The sequence below is a fragment of the Danio rerio genome, chromosome 16 (genome assembly GCF_052040795.2).
Source record: "Danio rerio strain M-AB ecotype USA chromosome 16, GRCz13ab, whole genome shotgun sequence".
Classification (NCBI taxonomy): Eukaryota; Metazoa; Chordata; class Actinopteri; order Cypriniformes; family Danionidae; genus Danio; species Danio rerio.
Genome location: NC_141036.1, coordinates 17,351,201 through 17,369,207, shown reverse-complemented (window position 1 = coordinate 17,369,207; position 18,007 = coordinate 17,351,201). Strand labels below are relative to the sequence as shown.

At 35.8% G+C, this 18,007-nt stretch overlaps 1 protein-coding gene across 8 annotated transcripts in view; it reads left to right on the top strand.

Moving 5' to 3' along the window:
• The window catches only part of c16h19orf85 (chromosome 16 C19orf85 homolog), a 34,605-nt gene that overhangs the window by 10,880 nt on the left and 5,718 nt on the right, over window positions 1-18,007 (top strand). For 2 of the 8 annotated variants that reach the window (XM_087285011.1, NM_001442482.1), the window contains 3 exon segments: window positions 7,667-7,749; window positions 12,595-12,786; window positions 17,827-17,969. In XM_087285011.1, the coding sequence (XP_087141137.1) occupies window positions 12,599-12,786; window positions 17,827-17,969 (331 nt within the window). In that variant the 5' untranslated portion in view covers window positions 7,667-7,749; window positions 12,595-12,598. 8 annotated transcript variants of the gene reach the window in all.

Sequence of the window (18,007 nt, the reverse complement as noted above, 5' to 3'; positions counted from 1 at the left end):
AACATGACTTTAAAGTTTGTTAATAACATATTGACAGCACATTTTGTTGCAGTATTTTATAGTTTTTTCCAGTGTTGTCTGTTAAAGAAAGACTAATAAAGCTTTTATGTAAAGCCACTTTGTTCAAAATGATAGAATATTTCATCATTTTTTTATTCATGATTTTTAAGCTGTCTTTACAAATCATGAAAGCCATACAAACTACTACTAGATAAAGTAGTTTTTGTTGTGGGGTGTACTCATTTTTGTATCACTCTAATTTGAGGATAGATAAAAAGTAAAATTGTAATCTAAGGTATTTTGTTAACCTAATATTTTTATGTTTTATGTTTTTTATGTTATAAGTGAAAAAGATATTTAATATATCAGATATAGTAAACTTAGTCTTGTCAAAATTTTTGAAATTGTTTTCATTAAGATATTGTTTAAAATGTTACGTTTCAAATGGGGTTTATGCTGAGAGCATATAATATTTTAACTCATGTTTAACTCAATATTGTAATTCATTATGTCTAACGGTAGTTATCCGTGCTGTTGTTTTATTGGATTTTTCATTTCAAAATGGTTACCGCTTAAAACTAGTGGCTGTTTCACAAATAGCAACAGAGTGTTCCCTCTTAGTGATTCTATGCTCTTTGGCCAATTTAAAGTCGTACAGTACTATACGGGTCACCTGTATCAGGCCTTCGTTTCCACTGCTAAATGGCTACCAGTGGTACTCCTTTGGTGGGTGTGGTGTACGAAAGTTTTAGTTGACATCATTGGCGCTCAAGGATTTGTCTACAGTAAAGCTATACGGGTCATTCACAGATCATATGAGAAACACTTCTCACAAAACAGATGCTTTACACAGATAAATACTTGTGTATAAATGTTCATTACTAACGTATGAACAGGATTTGATTAGCTGCAGACCAATGATTTAAAATAAGCACTTAAACTCTCCGTCATCGAGTTTCGCTTTCAGATTTAAAGGGCTAGCGTTGCACCAGACCCCCGTAAGTGGTGTCGTTTGAAAGTGTAGAATCTATATTTTGTGCACATATGCATCACTTTGGTTTTTATTCTACTGTATAAAAGTTATTTACACTTAAATACACAGTATTTTGGATACCCGAGCTAGGTATTTTACATTGGTTCATTTTCATATTTTTTATATGACACATGTACAATTTGTAGCTCAAATGAAAGCTCTTGCCGGTGCTCATACAGTTCTAGCATTCTTTTTACTGAATTATATTCATATGCCAAACAGTTGTTGAATGAATTATGGTGTTTCCATGGAGCAGAAATGTAAACAATACATTCATGATCAATAAGCAGTCCCAGCTAGCACAGACAGCTGTCATCTTTTACCTTATGCTGTGCCCTTCAGGGCTGTTCTCCTCTGTTTTTGAGGTGATGTACATAAGTAATCCTTTTATATGTCTGATGTGGTCCAAACACAGTGAATTATGTTCGATCAAACAAAAGAATAGTGAAATATGTAAACAAGGATCGGTCTCTGTGGCTTGTACAGCACCTCTCATCAGTTAGAATGCAATAACTTTTGCATATTATGGTAGAGACCTTTTTCTTTTTTTCCTATGATTACAGACATGTGCAGGAACCACCAAAATAAATTACAGCACCCTAGACCACACAGAACCTAAAAGGTACACTTTCAAATTTGAGTTTATAAAAAAAAAAATGCAAAAGCGCCTCTTTTTTTTAGGTGTTTATTATAACACAGACGACATATACAGTTATTTTAAACACTTTCAATAGTGTTTTATAAAAATTCAAAGGGTTTTCTTTAAAATGATACCAAATTTTTGCATTTACAAATCTTTATGTGGATTTGGGAAGCTTTTAAATTTGGGTAGGCAAAATCCAGGCGGAAATTTCCAAATAGCAGCAGAGTTTAAGTGGATAACCCTCTCTAATGTCTGATTACATAAAATAAATGAATAAAGGCAACATATTAACACATACGGACCTTTACAGTTTCTGATATGTTACCAATTACAGTAAAACTACACACAGCACACATTTAGGCCTTATTTGGGTTCAAAACAACAAGCAACATATAGCCCACAGTCAGTGCAAACTTCTAATCTGTATCTTTAATCTTCGCTAGCACATGTAATTTCAGTTAGAATGTAATTCCATTATTCCGATTTCAAAACAGTCCAAAAGGTGATGATATTAATTAAACATGGCAGTTTGTTCATGTTTTCTGAAAAAAATATTTGCTCTTTTGTTTTTTCCAGCTTTTTTATTTTTATTTTTTTTTGCATGTCAGTCTCGCGTTTGTTTCTGACAGGATCGGAATGTCAGAAGCCACATTTACTCCTGTTGGATGTAGCTCATCCATTTTGGTGGTATGCTGACATTACCCTAGATATGGTGGCTCTAGATACATTACAAATACTTGCTGTCTTGGTCAAAGATGCGCCAGCAAATATCACACCAACAATTTGTCATCTTTTGATCTCTGATGTCACCCATAATGTTGTGTGCATTGCAATTTGTTGAACAATATTTACTCTGCTAATTAAACCTTCAGACTCTGCTTTTACTGGTGAAATGTGCAATCAATGAAGATTGGTCACCTGGGGCCTGTTTCAGAAAGCAGGTTAAGTGAAAACTCAGAGTATTTTAACCCTGAAATGAGAGAAACTCTGGGTTTTCCGTTTCAACTTTAACTCAGGGTCAGTTACCGTGGTAACTTACTCTGTGAATCTAACCTGGTCCAGATCAGGTTTTATTCTCTAAACTCTGAGTTTCTGTCAGTCTCCTCCCCTTTTTTAAAGATGAACCGTATTTTTCGGTTTAGCCTTACGTTTCCACCCACCTATTTTAAAGCTCATTTTGGAGATGCCCATAAAAACGATTAATGGAAATGTCATGATGCACATAACTTTTGAAAATACGCATAATAAAACATGTGCATAACTGAGGTTAAACTTTTATTTGATAAGAAAAGATGTGCATAAACTATGAAGTGCACTTAACAAATTACAGTATGTACATTAAAAAAAAGGTTTGTTAGAGATGATGATGAAAATGTGAGTGAATGGACAAACCAGCAGACTGGGCACAGTGTAGAACATCTTAAATGTTGTATTTGGTCATTGAAAACTGTTTCAGTATTATTGTATATTATTAATTACCTCCAAGCGTCTGGAGCGTGTCAAGAGTCTTTGCATCTGGCTTCAAACGCCCCCATGTGTTCATTGCGTGTCAGCATTGTCTTGTGTCTCTGAGGCGCAAGTTCATTTGTTAAATAAATAATTAATTGACGCAGCTTGTTCTACCGCAGTAAATTCTGTTTTTACTGTTGATATTTGGCACAAGTTATTCAAGAAGTGACAATTTTGTTCTCTTTGACTCATTGGATAAAAACGCTGCTTTATTTGCATCTTTTAGGTGTTATTCCAGTTTTGCACAAATTTATGTAATATATTTGGATGGAAACATAGATATTGCCTACATTTTTGTCACACACAGAACAAAGTCACGTACGAGGCTTGTCCTTTTTCATAAATAATTAGCTTAACATTTGACATGTACTGTTACTAGATTAATGGGATTATTATTCTTTCTAAAAATTATTTTTAGTTCTGCTTACCTTCTAAATGTTATATCAACCACTATCACTTGATTAATAAAAAGGCAGACACACAAGTGCACTTTTAATCTATTAAAACTGATCAACGTGTATAAAAGTTTAGAAACATTTTATAAACGTCACACATTATATTACTTATTTTATTATACTTAAATATTTTAATACTTTAAATTAAAAATTACGCATTAACTTGAGCAGCTGTTTTCCCAGGCTAACTGTCTCTGTTTCACTTATGGTTGCTTCTTTTTAAATATATACGCTCATATTTGCCATAACTTTGCATGAGCAGATCAAATTCAGCCGGAGAAAGAAATGCTGATCTCTTTTTTTAAGATGTTGCCATAGTCACTCATAATATCTGCGCTCCATTGATAATGCCTTTTATAGTCACAGTGTGCGCGCTTAACTCTGAGTTGGTCTACTTAAAGTTGATTGATCTAACTCAGATCACCTATTCTGAAACCGAAAACTCAGAGTTTTTAATCTCTCGGTAAATCAACTCAGAGTTCAAGTTTAAACTCCAAATTGTTTGAACCTCCTTACTGAAACAGGGCCCAGGCTTACCAAATTTAGCCTTGAAACATCCAATTGTCATGATCACCAATGATCTGTACTCCATAGATTGCTGGAATACACCCACAATCACTTATGGACTACAAATCTGCCATTGTTGGACTACAACGTCATGCACTTAGCTCATACACAGATGCTCCTCATTCTGACTGATTACAAACGCACCACTGGAGGATTGTCAAGGACTGATTACACACACTATTTAAGCAGCACACTCACTCCAGTGGCCGAGACTTGTTTACTGTATATGACATTACAGTGTATTTCTTTTGTCTTGTTTTTCCTTTGTTTACCCTCGCCTTGTTTCTCTAGTTATCTCTGTCTGCTGCCTGCCTCCGACCTCTCACCAGTTATTTTGACTTTGATTCTGGATTGCCTTCATACATCTGTTTGCACCCATGTTGACCATTGCTTGCCTGACTTCCTTATTAAACATGCATTTGGATCTGAACACTTTTGTCAGTGTCACATCCTGGGTTACACCAACTCTAAATTGATCAATGTTTCAGTTTCATTGTTCAACCCCTGTAAGTGAAATGTTCAACTAAGTGTATGTGTTTTGCTTAATATTATGCATTGGTTATAAAGTCCTTGTAAGATTTGTATATTCTTTTCATGTCTTGGATTAAATCGAGTGGCTCTGCACATTCTCTAGAGGCCTCAAGATGGGCATGCCAAGGAAGAAATAGAGAGAGATTTTTAAAAGACAATTATGTGTAGCTACTGTTCATGATATTTTAAGCAAGAGATATAGAGATGCTTTGTGGATATGCTTTACTAAAAAGACTAGTCTTTAATCTAATTTTAAACTGGGAAAGAGTTTCTGAGCCATGGACATTATCTGGAAGACTATTCCAAAGTTTAGAAGCCAGATAGGAAAAGCTTGACCTTCATTAGAAGATTCGGTTTTTGTACAACGATCAGATTGGATTGAAGCAAGACAGAAGGTTGGTTAGATAAACAGGAGACAGATTATAATCAACTTAGAACTTAACATGATGTGATTTTCCAGGTGCTCTGGTTTCCCCCAAAGTCCAAAAACAAGCGATAGAGGTAAATTGGAGAAACAAAATAGTGTGTGAGTATGTGTGTGTGTGTGTGTGTGTGTGTGTGTGTGTGTGTGTGTGTGTGAATGAGAGAGTGTTTGGGTGTTTCCCAGTGTGGGGTTGCAGCTGGAAGTGCATCCACTGTGTAAAACATATGTAAGAATAGTTGGCAGTTCATTCCACTGTGGCGACCCTACAATTATGTGTGATGCATGCAATTAAAGAAATATCACTTTGTGTGGACAAAGGACCAGACATCATGTGCTGCAGCACCAAGACAGTTGATACAGTGGTTGCCTAGCAGCATAAAAACCGCAGCACACTGCTCTTTTCTAAAGGCCGTGTGGTCCACCTCATATTTTCACAATTGAAAAGTATGTTTGGTGTGATCAGGTTTGAAAGCAGTCAATTTTATTCCCCTTCCTTAAAGGAGACAATCCATGTTTGATTATGTGTTTGAAATCTATGTTTTTTTTTTTTTTTTTTTTTTTTGTGATGTAATTTCTGACAGGACACCACATTCATCTCACAGTACTAGAGGGAAATCTGCTGGCTGACTCATGCTACTGCCAGTCTGCCATTTGGGTTCCACTATATATTTTACCTGTTATAATGTGTTATAATTGGCTCCCCATTTTATCAGGTCATGCTCTTTTGTCAATGTTTTTCTTAATGTCTGTACATCTTTAACTTCCCCAAAATTTACAACAGGTTTACTCTGTCTTTCATGTCCATGCAATAAATCCATGATTCAGAGTTTCATTCATCATACCTTTTCTGTTGTTCTTCTCATGTCTACAGAGTCAGGAAGTTTATTGGAAGGGGTACTTTCCAGAGAACAGAAGTTGTTTCCATTCCAGGGCAATTTGGACTGCCCATTGATTGAAAACTTCCTCTCGCTCTGCTTTCTCAGGAAAGCCTGGAGAAGACCTTTGGGGAAGAGATACTGAGTTTGTTCTCCGAAGAGCTTTTGCTTAGTTCTGCTTGCATCAGCCTGGTTGACCTGTTTGTTGTTTGCAATCTGTGCTCATGGCAATTGAGCTGCACATGTTCTCAGATTTGTTCCTCTATTTCTCTATTGCTGGTAATCTGTGTTCCAATGACTCATTCTCTCAATCTGCTATAGTCTATCAGTCCTGTTGAGTCAAAGACTAGTTTAGTCTTGTTCTTTCACCGGTGTTCTCTATTTAGTCAAACAGTCAACAGAGCTGCAGACTAGGTGTCGGAGCCTGAAGATGGACGTGGAGAACTGCAGGTGTGAGTAGATCAACGGCAGGTGATCAGGCTGGCCGATAGGATCAATGCAAAAACTTTGGTTGGTAGCTTGGTGGCTTAGTGGTTAGCATGGTTGCCTTACAGGTCACAGCTGAGCCAGGATGCCTTGCTGTTTGCTGTCTGCTTGGGATTCATCTCGCTCTGCTGTTTGTTAGAAAAAGAATCAAGCCACAATATATAATTTCAGGTGTGGTGAAATATTGCAACCAATTGTTGATAACTACTCTCAGAAATAAAGGTACACAAGCTGTCACTGGGGCGGTACCTTTTCCAAAGGTACAAATTTGTACCTAAAATGACCATATTAATACCTCAAGGGTACATATTGGTACCCAAAAAGTAAAAATGTGTTCCTCTTAAAATTTTTATGTACTAATATATACTTTCGAGGAACCAGTATGAATCCATCAAGTACAAATGTGCACCTTTTGAAAAGGTACCACCCCTCGCGCACCTTTATTTATGAGTGTACTGTACTTCCACTGTCAAAAATGTATGTATTGTTCCACAGAAAAAAAAGATAGTCACACTAGTTTTTAAATACATTTTAAGTCCGTAATTTAAAAATATTATTTACATTTTTGGTTAAAACTACAACTCTAAAAGATGTTTAACTCTTTTAGAAATTAAATGTATCAATGATTTACAGACCTGGTATATACAGAAGTAAAATAGATCTTATTAATTAAAAAAGTGAATATGCTCCTGCTTTGAATCCTGCTGTATTTTCTGCCTTCTTAACCATGCTCCATTGTTGGATTGCCCATAGATATGTAAAAACAACATTTTGTCTGAGAGCTGAAAATGTTAAGGCAATTTGTCTGTGGCAACCAGTAAAGCTCTCAGACGGGAGAATGTGTTAATGAGGATCCGAGATTAAAGGCATCAATTAAGGGCCTGTTAAGCTCTTAACCGGTGTGCAGCGTTTGCTAACACTTAACAAGCGCTTTTTTTGACAATGCACAAGGAAGCCACACGACCACAACCAGTTGACTTCTAGGTAATTGCTTTTCTTTTCATTTCACTGCACCTCTGTGTCCCATTTAATGGTGCTGTCTTGCCACCCTTTATCTAAGCAGACAAAGAATTGTTCATTCTGATCGTCACCAACCAATGCCACGCTTCCCTTCATTTAATAATCATTCATTCTCTCTCCCAGTGTCTCTTGGTCAGTCAGGCTGCATGACTGCATCTCCCGTGCAGAGCCTCGTTTGAAAGGGGATTCTTACTGAATAACAGAAGGTAAGTGATGCTTTATATTACAATATTTCATTTAGTTATGATTATCAGGTTTTTGTAGATCTTATATTCAGATAATAACTGAATATTGTTTGAATGTACTGTATATGGCAATAGTGTATGTTGTAGTAGATTTTCCCTTTTAGTTTTATGCGATACAAATGTTGTTAAATACCACACTGTAAAACCCAACAGTCAACTTTATCAAATGACATGAGAGTAGTTAACTCAAAATTGACTGAAAGTTAATTCTACTTATTTAAAAAAAGTTTTGAACTCAGTGTTGAAGGTAATGAGTTAATTAAGTACATCATTACTTCAACTTAAATGGATTTAGTTCACAGTATACATATAGATAAGTTTTTTTTTTAACTCAAATGGTTTATAGTAATCGGTTTTCTCAAACAATTTGAGTTGCCTTAACTTATTGAGTTTTACTGTACTCATTTGTTTTGAGTTCTCTTCATTTCTTGGATTTTACTGTGCTCAGATTGCTTCGTTTACTCAAATAGATTAAGTTCATAGTACTCATTAGGATTAGTTTTTGTAACTTAAATGGTTTGTTGTAATCTGTTTCTTTAAATGGTTTGAGTTACCTTAACTTTTGGGGTTATACAGTGGATTAAAAGTGATTCACTGGCTCGTAATAATAAGGGAACTACTTTAAAATATATACAGTACCAATTGATGCTTTGTACTTTCCATTTGGTTTCAAATAAGCCATCTTATTCTCCACTGTTTTGCTATAAATGAGAATTTACTATGGTGGCAAAACCTGTTAGTCACTTTTGTGTTTTTTAGAATTAGAATTCTTCTTTGGGGTCTTGGAATATTTGATTATCGGAGGTCTTGGGGGGCAAAAAGGTTGATAATCACATTATGTTCAGGAAATACAATGTATTTTAATGTTGTTTTTTTAAACCATTTTTCAACTAAACAAAAAGATAATTAGAGGAACAGTTATTCATGAGAGTGTTTCTACATGTACAGTAGCATTTTGTGTCTCCAACATAAATGTACTAATTTTTAAAACCAAAAAATTGTAATGAAATAGTTTTAAATAATAAACAAATAACATCAAATAAAAAAAAAAAGTCTAATTTATATGGGCGGCACAGTGGAGAAGTGGGTAGTGCTCTCGCCTCACAGCAAGAAGGTCGCTGGTTCGAGCCTTGGATAGCTCATATGGCATTTCTGTGTGGAGTTTGCATGTTCCTCCCATGTTCGTGTAGGCTTTCTCCCAGTGCTCCAGTTTCCCCCATAAGTTCAAAGACAAGCGCAATAGGTGAATTCATTCATACAGCGGAATGAACCGCCAACTTACCCAACTTATGTTTTACGCAGAAGATGCCCTTCCGGCCCCAACCAAGCCCATACACACTCATTCAAAGACATACACTATTGCCAGTTTAGCTCATTTGATTCACCTATACCCGCCAGTCTCTGAACTGGGGGGAAAGCGAAACACCTGAGGGAAACCCCACGCGAACACACAAACACCACACAGAAATGCCAACTGATGCAGCCAGGGCTCGAACCAGCAACCTTCTTGCTTAGAGACGATTGTGCTACCCACTACACCACCTTGATGCGGCTATAGGTGAATTGAGTAAGCTAAATTGTCCGTAGTGTATGTGTGTGAATGATAGTGTATGGGTGTTTCCCAGTGATGGGTTGCAGCTGGAAGGGCATTCGCTGCGTAAAACATATGCCAGTATAAGTTGACGATTCATTCTGCTGTGGCAACCACTGATTAATAAAGGGACTAAGCCGAAAAGAAAAGGAATGATTGAATAAATGAATGAATGAATGAATGAATGAATGAATGAATGAATGTTTTCATATGTATTTAGGGACATTGGTCTTGAAAACATTAACTTATTAATAAGTTATTAACTTATATTATTTAACTTATTAAATATTAACCTATTTTGGGCTGTCTCTGATCCTTGAATCTTACATTTAGGTTTAATATTTATGAAAAAGTAGATATTATTCTGTCCCTGCAATCTGGTCATCTCTGTTATATTGGGGATAAAAAGGCATAACAATTTGTAAAGCACTGATAGAAAAAGCATGTGACCTGCTCCATATGTTATCACTTCCTCTGGCAGAAAACTTGAGAAAGACATTGAGGCATATCATTATTCTTCTCTCATTATTTTATGCAAAATATAATATAAAGTAATCACATGTCAACTCTGTTATTGTGACATTTACCCCTTATGTACTGTTGAAGATGTTTTCATCCACTCTGGGGTGATTTTGTGTCTTGACTTGGCCATAACTTTTTCCATGTGACCGGTAGCAGAATGATTTTTGGAGACAAATCATATTTTGATATATTTTGAGAAAATGCTTTGTTTAAAAAAGGATTCAAGGATAAACTCTGGCCAAATTTACCCTTTGGTTATGTTAGGGATGAAAACATCCACTAAATTAAACTGCTGTAAAAATGTATTAGATTTTTTTTTCTTTCTACTTTTTATTTGCATAAAACTTTATTAATCAACCTCAGTCCTGATTAAAACTTTCAAATTGCTCAGAAAAATTCAATAAATGATGTCACTAATTTGGTAAAAAAAAAAAAAAAAAAGAAAAAGAAAAACACCCACACACAAGATGATATATTTTCAATCTAAAAAATTATTAAGAGCTGGATTATTTTACCTTTTATCAAAGACATTATATAACATTGCCTTTGATGCGTTAAAAAAAAAATATATATATATTTACTGTTGGTGGCTGTTTTTTTACTTAGGGCCTACTTGCACTACAGTATATGCTATCTGAACCGTGCCCAGGCCCATTTCCAGGCCAAAAACAGCTAACAATGGTAAATTAGTGAGAAAATATGAAAATTTAACAATGCATCAAAGCCAATGCTGTTACTAATACTATACATGTCCAAGGCTGTGATAAAAAAATATCTAGTTCAAAATTACTTTTTTATATTTTTCACCAAATCATTGACATTGTTTGTGAACTTGGCAATTAAAGAGTTAAAATCCTGTAATTTTCTAAAAAAAAATAATTGTAGTTTTGATCAGGGCTGAGGTTTATTAACAGATTTATGCAAAACAAAACTGATTTTTTTTTTTATCTAATGCATTTTTACAGCAGTTTAATTCAGTGGATGTTACCATCCCTAACATGACAAAAGGATAGCAAATTTAAGCAGTGCACAAGTGTTAAAGGTGCAGTATGTAAGTTTAACACCCAAGGGTTGAACTAGGTATTGCATTCTTGCCACATTGAGGACCAACAGCAAGTCTCAAGCCTAATGGCTGATTTAAACCGTGTTTCTAAATAAAAGCAACAGCACGCAATAGAAGGAACAATTTCCATATTAAGATAATTTTTTGTTCTAACCATAAATGAATTGATATAGTAGAAACAGCTTCTATTTCTCACAGGGGAACAACAGGATAAACTGTGATCACCTCAGGTACACCTCATGTGCTTTATCCAGCGTTAAATGCTAACAATGTGAGATTGAATGCCATTTTACATCACATTTATTTTTCATACTACTGAAAGCAGCAGCAGATAGTTCACCTCAGATCTTGAAAATAAATAATTTGAAATTGAACTTTAGAGCTGTTACACACTCAGCAATTCAGAATATATATTTAATAATGTTAAAGAGGTATGTATTAATTAGATTATTATTCTTACCATTTTGTGAGTGAGTGCATATTCTGTATTTTTGAATGGCTGTATTTAAATTCCTGTCGGGTTTCGTCTGGTGCAGCCAAATTGCTTTTCACTGCAAATCTCGTCACATAGTGTGTTGTTAGGACATGCAGTTACAAAGTAACATGCTCACCTAATGCTTATGTTCATAATATTTATATTATTTGCTAATAATAACCCTTATGTGGAAATCTTTTCATTTTGGAGTGTGCCACTGTCCACTGGAGGTCGCATTTTGGTCACGGACACATGCTTTGAGAGTGTTCCTGACTGAATGACTGAAAAGTGGGTTTTTCCAACAAGGCAACTCAGATTGCTGAATTTTAATTTGGTAAGCTGGGATTGGGCAGGTTAAAAATAAATAAATAAAAATAAAAAAAATAAAAACAGACTGCCCTATTTGCCCATTTTCAAAGCAGAATACCTGACTTCAACATTTATTTTTCAGATAAACAAGAATGTTCACTTGGCATGTTTCTTAAATATCTGCAAACATAATATGGTATTTGTATGCTTTAGAGGAGTCAAACACTTAAATACAGCACCATTAAGTGAACTTCTCATTCAATTATGTGTGTGATAAAGGGCTGGGGCAACGCAGTGGCGCAGTAGGTAGAGCTGTCACCTCACAGCAAGAAGGTCACTGGGTCGCTGGTTCGAGCCTCGGCTCAGTTGGTGTTTCAGTGTGGAGTTTGCATGTTCTCCCTGCATTCGCGTGGGTTTCCTCCGGGTGCTCCAGTTTCCCCCACAGTGCAAAGACACGCGGTACAGGTGAATTGGGTAGGCTAAATTGTCTCTAGTGTGTGAGTGTGTGTGAATGTGTGTGTGGATGTTTCCCAGAAAAGAGTTGCGGCTGGAAGGGCATCCACTGCGTAAAAACGTGCTGGATAAAATGACGGTTCATTTTGCTGTGGCGACCCTTGGATTAATAAAGGGACTAGGCCGACAAGAAAATAAATGAATGAATGAATAAATGAATGAATGAATAATGGGCTGGGGGAAATAATAAGCTTGTGCTTCATCCTGCTCCATTTTAACCATGAATTGTTTCGTGTATAATTTTTCTAATTAAAATAAAAAGCAAATCTAAGCAAATTAGCTTTTTTTGTCTTTCACTCATTCTCATGAATTTTTATCTCATTTTACCCCCAGAGCAATGCGACCATCCAGTATTTTGACCTTTGAACCGGGGCTGGAGCATGGAGTTCCATGGGGACGAGATCTTTTTACTTTTGTGACCTCAGCAGCAGGTCACATGATGAGAACTTTACAAAGACCACGAAAAAATAAACCCTCAAAACGACAAGTCAATCATCGCAGGTTTCTACACAACATGATACAGAGGTATGTTATTTGTACTCTACTGCAGATATAAAGTTTGGTGTGGTTTAAAAGGTTTTTGGCTGCACTTTATTTGACAGTATATTACTTATTAAAGAAAGTACTGGGTGATGCTTATTAACCCAGTTTTTAAAATCATTAATTTAAAAAAATGGTAACACTTTACAATAAAGTTATAATGCCTTTACTAACATGAACAAACAATGCACAATACATTTATTACAGTATTTGTGAATGTTTACTAATCTTAGTTAATGGAAATAAAGCTGTTAGTTCATGTTAACGCACGGTGCATTAATGTTAGCAAGCATGAATTTGGATTTTAATAATGCATTGGTAAATGTTGAACTATGATTAATAAACGCTGTACACGTATTGTTAGTAAAATACATTAACTAATGAAACCTTATTGTAAACCTTATTGGTCATATAATTACAGGAATAGAGTAAAACATTATTACATTTTTATATAAAGATTTCCCTTTTTTATAACAAAACAGGTCATACTACAAATTTATAGCAGACTTTATTCTTACATGATCCCTCAGAATGCATTGTAATGCTGGTTTGGTGCTCAAAATGGTTTCTTATTAATAATCTTAATAACAGATGTGTGATATTTTAAAAACAAATATAAAAAATAATTGTATTCAAAGTTGCAGGGCAACATGTTTTGTGCTTGTCTGTGTCTACACTGAGTGTTTGATTTGTACAATAAAACAATACCTAAATATTTTATTTTTATTTTTCACAAGTTTTTGTTTCCAAATAAAATTCACTCATAGAATTAAGGAAAATTTGCTTAAATATTGAGAAAATGTATTTATACAAGGCGTCACAGTGGTGCAGTGAGTAGCACAATTGCCTGACACCAAGACGGTTGCTGGTTTGAGTGTTCCCGTGGGTTTCCTCCGTGTGCTCCGTTTCCCCCACAGTCTAAAGACATGCGGTATAGGTGAATTGGGTAGGCTAAATTGACCATGTGTATGTGTGTGTATGTGAAAGAGTGTGTATGGATGTTTCCCAGTGATGGGTTGCAGCCGGAAGGGCATTCGCTGCATCAAATATATGCTGGATAAATTTGCGTTTTTTTTTGCTGTGGCGACTCCAGATTAATAAAGGGACTAAGCCGAAACGAAAATGAATAAATGTATTTAAACAGTTCTGAAATAAGCTATACTTTTTAAATATATGCTTTACCTAAAACATATAAATAAATAACGCACCGTAGAGTTCTGGTTAATATCTATAAAACATAACAGAACAGAAGTAAAGAGATTCTAAATGGAGACCTCAATACCTATACACAAAATAAGATGTCATTTTTAACCAATTGTGTAATAAACAATTGTGTGTAACAATGTGTAATAAATTGTGTTTATTGGTTTTGTCAGCATCTGTGTGGGTTTTGTGCTAAATCTTCAGTAATTGTCTGTTAGGAGCTTTTAAATAACTTGAAGCAACTAGTGAAGAATTAATGTGTGTTTTTTTTCTATTTAATTTTTAATTCTGAGAGAGTTTTGTTGTAGTAATTAATATTTATGCAATCATTAGTCCCTTTCACACAGTGATACCGGTAAATACCCGGAAAATTTCCGGAACGACTTTACCAGTAAAAAAAAAAAAAACGGTGTTCACACAGGCGAGGACGTTACTAATTTTTTTTTTGGAAAAGACCGTTCACACATCCATTCCAAAATACCGGCAAATTCTGTCATCATTAACCAGAAATTAGCTCTTAAAGGATGGGCTTGTATTTGTAAACATTTGACTACATTACAAACTCTGTGAATGGATCAGTATTGTGAACAACTTCGATGAAAATATAGAGAAACACTTTCGCATGTCAAGATCAACATGATTTGTGTGTGTGTGCTGGCGCTCACGGGCTGCTTCTGCAACTGTAGGAAGCAGAGCTTGAGGGTAAACAAACAACAGCTTATCATAAAAATCTTATCGATAATTATTTACACAGTTGGCATTAGGAAGGAACATATAAACTTTATCTGACTAACATCTAGCTGCTAAATGTATCTCGGAAAATATCCAAAGGCATTTATTTTCATTAACCATGCGAACATGAATGCGTCTGTCTGTTCTAATTGGCTAAAGTAGACGTCTCACGTCAGCTCGTTCTAGACGTGCACATGCTCCATTCCGGCAAGTTACAGATAATGTTACAACTTCTCTTTCCGGAAAATAGCCTGAACGAATTTACCGGTATTTTCGAAAAGGGCCTGTTCACACATACAGGCCTTTCCGGAAAATTGCCGGTAATTTTCCAGAAAGGTCTGTATGTGTGAAAGGGCTTATTAACATCCATTTACTCCCTATCAAAATCTATGCAATATTTGTAATTTAGCAGTTTAGTACCACCTGGTTGTAAAAATATAAATCATAAAAACATGTAATGACATGGTGTAACCACTGGGTTCTGATAATAATATTTCTACAAAGCTGCTTGGAGATTACTCATTTGTTTAGTCATTACTAAGAAATTGTGAATTTGGAAAATAAATTTAGAATAGACCTGTAGCCTTTTTTCCCAAAAAAGTTGACCTTTTTACCTCATTAAGACTATTTAATTATGAGCTTTAAATAACGCATTTTAGTGTCATAAGCACTATTTTATCTGAAATAGAATGCATGGTCATTCATTCATTCATTCATTTTCTTGTCGGCTTAGTTATTAATCCGGGGTCGCCACAGCAGAATGAACCGCCAACTTATCCAGCAAGTTTTCACACAGCGGATGCCCTTCCAGCCGCAACCCATCTCTGGGAAACATCCACACACACACACACATACACATACACTACAGACAATTTAGCCTACCCAATTCACCTGTACCACACAGAAACGCCAACTGAGCCGAGGTTCAAACCAGTGACCCAGTGACCTTCTTGCTGTGAGGCGACAGCACTACCTACTGCGCCACTGCCTCGCCGAATGTATAGTCATCATAACCAAAAAAGGTTCATTTAAAAAATCAAAGATTACAATAATCGGCAAAATAGTATTGAAAATAATTTTATTATCGGTCGCTTTTGGTGCTTCACACTTTTTTATTGGTAACTTTTTGTTTCAAGAATAAGGTCCAAGATTTAGAATAAAAGTTACTTGTAAAATATTTTCTTTATTTAAAAACAATACAGTAGCAGAAGATAACTTCACTTACGTCAGATTGTATGCTATGTTTTCTTGCACAGCTGGATGATGGACTCATGAAAATAAATTGTGTGCATTGGCCAAAACTGATTAGCTGAAGCGACAGCCAGCAGCGGATTCCACTTGGTCCTAATACCTTTTTTGATGGGTTATTTTTCACTATTTATGAATAGTCAAAATAGGACAAATGAGCATGCATGGGACAAATTCTTGACCTTTGTCATTGAGGGGTGAGTCTTTGAAACCACCCCAAACTCCCCTGGCTATGGGCATGTAGACAATCTAAATAACTTCTCTTTGAAAAGTTTTAGCCATTGTTTGTTTGAAAAGGTGATTGGAAGTCTTTTAATTTTTATATTACAGAAACTGTATATATTGCTTTAGAGACTACACAAAAGCCTTAAAATTTTATAATATGCTGTATGTTAATCTTTGTGTGTGTGTATTTTGCACCTCTATAGAGTGTCACCCCTTCACTCCTGTGCACTTTTTTTCAGCATCATGGTAGATTTGTTGATTGCGTAAACAAAACATTCTCTCAATGTTAATTTTTGACCCTGATGACCACAAGTGTGTGTGGTTGTGTGTGTCTATCAAGACTATGTGCTGATTTTTCAATTATGACTGAATTCTAACATTTTCTTGCACAAGTTATCAAACTGTATGGGTGTTGCCTGGTGAAGGGCATCCGCTGCGTAAAACATATGCTGGATAAGTTGGCGGTTCATTCTACAGTGGCGACCCCTGATTAATAAAGGGACTGAGCCAAAAATAAAATAAAATGAATGAATGAAATTGTCAGACTTTTTTCTGATTCATAGGTGTGTGGGTATAAGTTGATGAGTGTGTCTCAGTGTTCAAGTGTGTCATCTCTTTACTGCTGAGCACTTTTTTTCAGCATCATGGTGGATTTATATTTTTGGAAACTAAATCTTTTCTGAATGTTCAATATTTTTGCATATTTCCCATTCATTTCTTCAGGTGGTCATTTTTGACCAAAGACCATTTTTGACAACCATTGAGCATGCTTGAATCATGGCCATTGTATGTTCACATAACACTTGCCAATCAAATCAAGGAGATTTAGACTTGATTCTTGATATTTAGTTGATTTTAGGTTGGACATTGACGTCAGCCCTGACTTCAACCCGATTTTTATTTTCATTTTACTAAGTCCAACGTCCCCATGACGTTGGGGAATGTAGGGGTACAACATCAATATGACTATATGTCGACGTCCTGTGCCTGCAGGGATGAGACACAATATTTGCAGTACTGTTACCTGACTTTACAGATCATTTCTGTAGTCTCTGTATATCTGTAGCATATGTCTCCAACTCAATTCCTGGAGGGCCGCAGCTCTGCACAGTTTTGCTCTAACCCTAATCAAACATAGCTAATCTAGTAGCGTCCCGTAGTCTTGAACATCTTGATCAGTTGAATCAGCTTTGTTTGATTAGGGTTGGAGCTAAACTGTGCAGAGCTGTGGCCCTTCAGGAATCGAGTTAGAGACCCATGTATGAGCAGTGCTTCTCAATCCAAGGCCCCAGGCTGACCACCACTGATGACAATATAAAATTCTCCTTTATTTTTTGCTCTTTTTGATGTACTGTGGTATTTTTCCTGCCACCCCTCACTGTAATTGGACAGCTGGACAATGATGAGCACTTTACCCAGAGTCAAATTTTTGAGACTCTACAGAATCTCTAACTCTGTGTGTATTTGTCTTTTGCTCAATGTTTGTTACAGCAGTAGCCTTTAGTCATGGAGCAGATCTGGTCCACCAAAGGAAGTTCATCGAAACTTCACATTTTTAATAAATGTCATAGAACCAACTGCCTGAAAAGATTACAATGAATATCTGTTTCTATGCAGGAAATTCGCGGAAATAGAGGCAGCGAACCATCAGCTGGCTTCTGCTTTATTTTCTATTGAAAACCCCCCAAGTCATTTGACATCCAGACCATCTCACATTGCAACACAAGTCACAGACCAATCGCCCAAACCATCAAAAAGAGGTAAAATGTCTTACTTTTAAGTTTCAGAACTGGTTTGT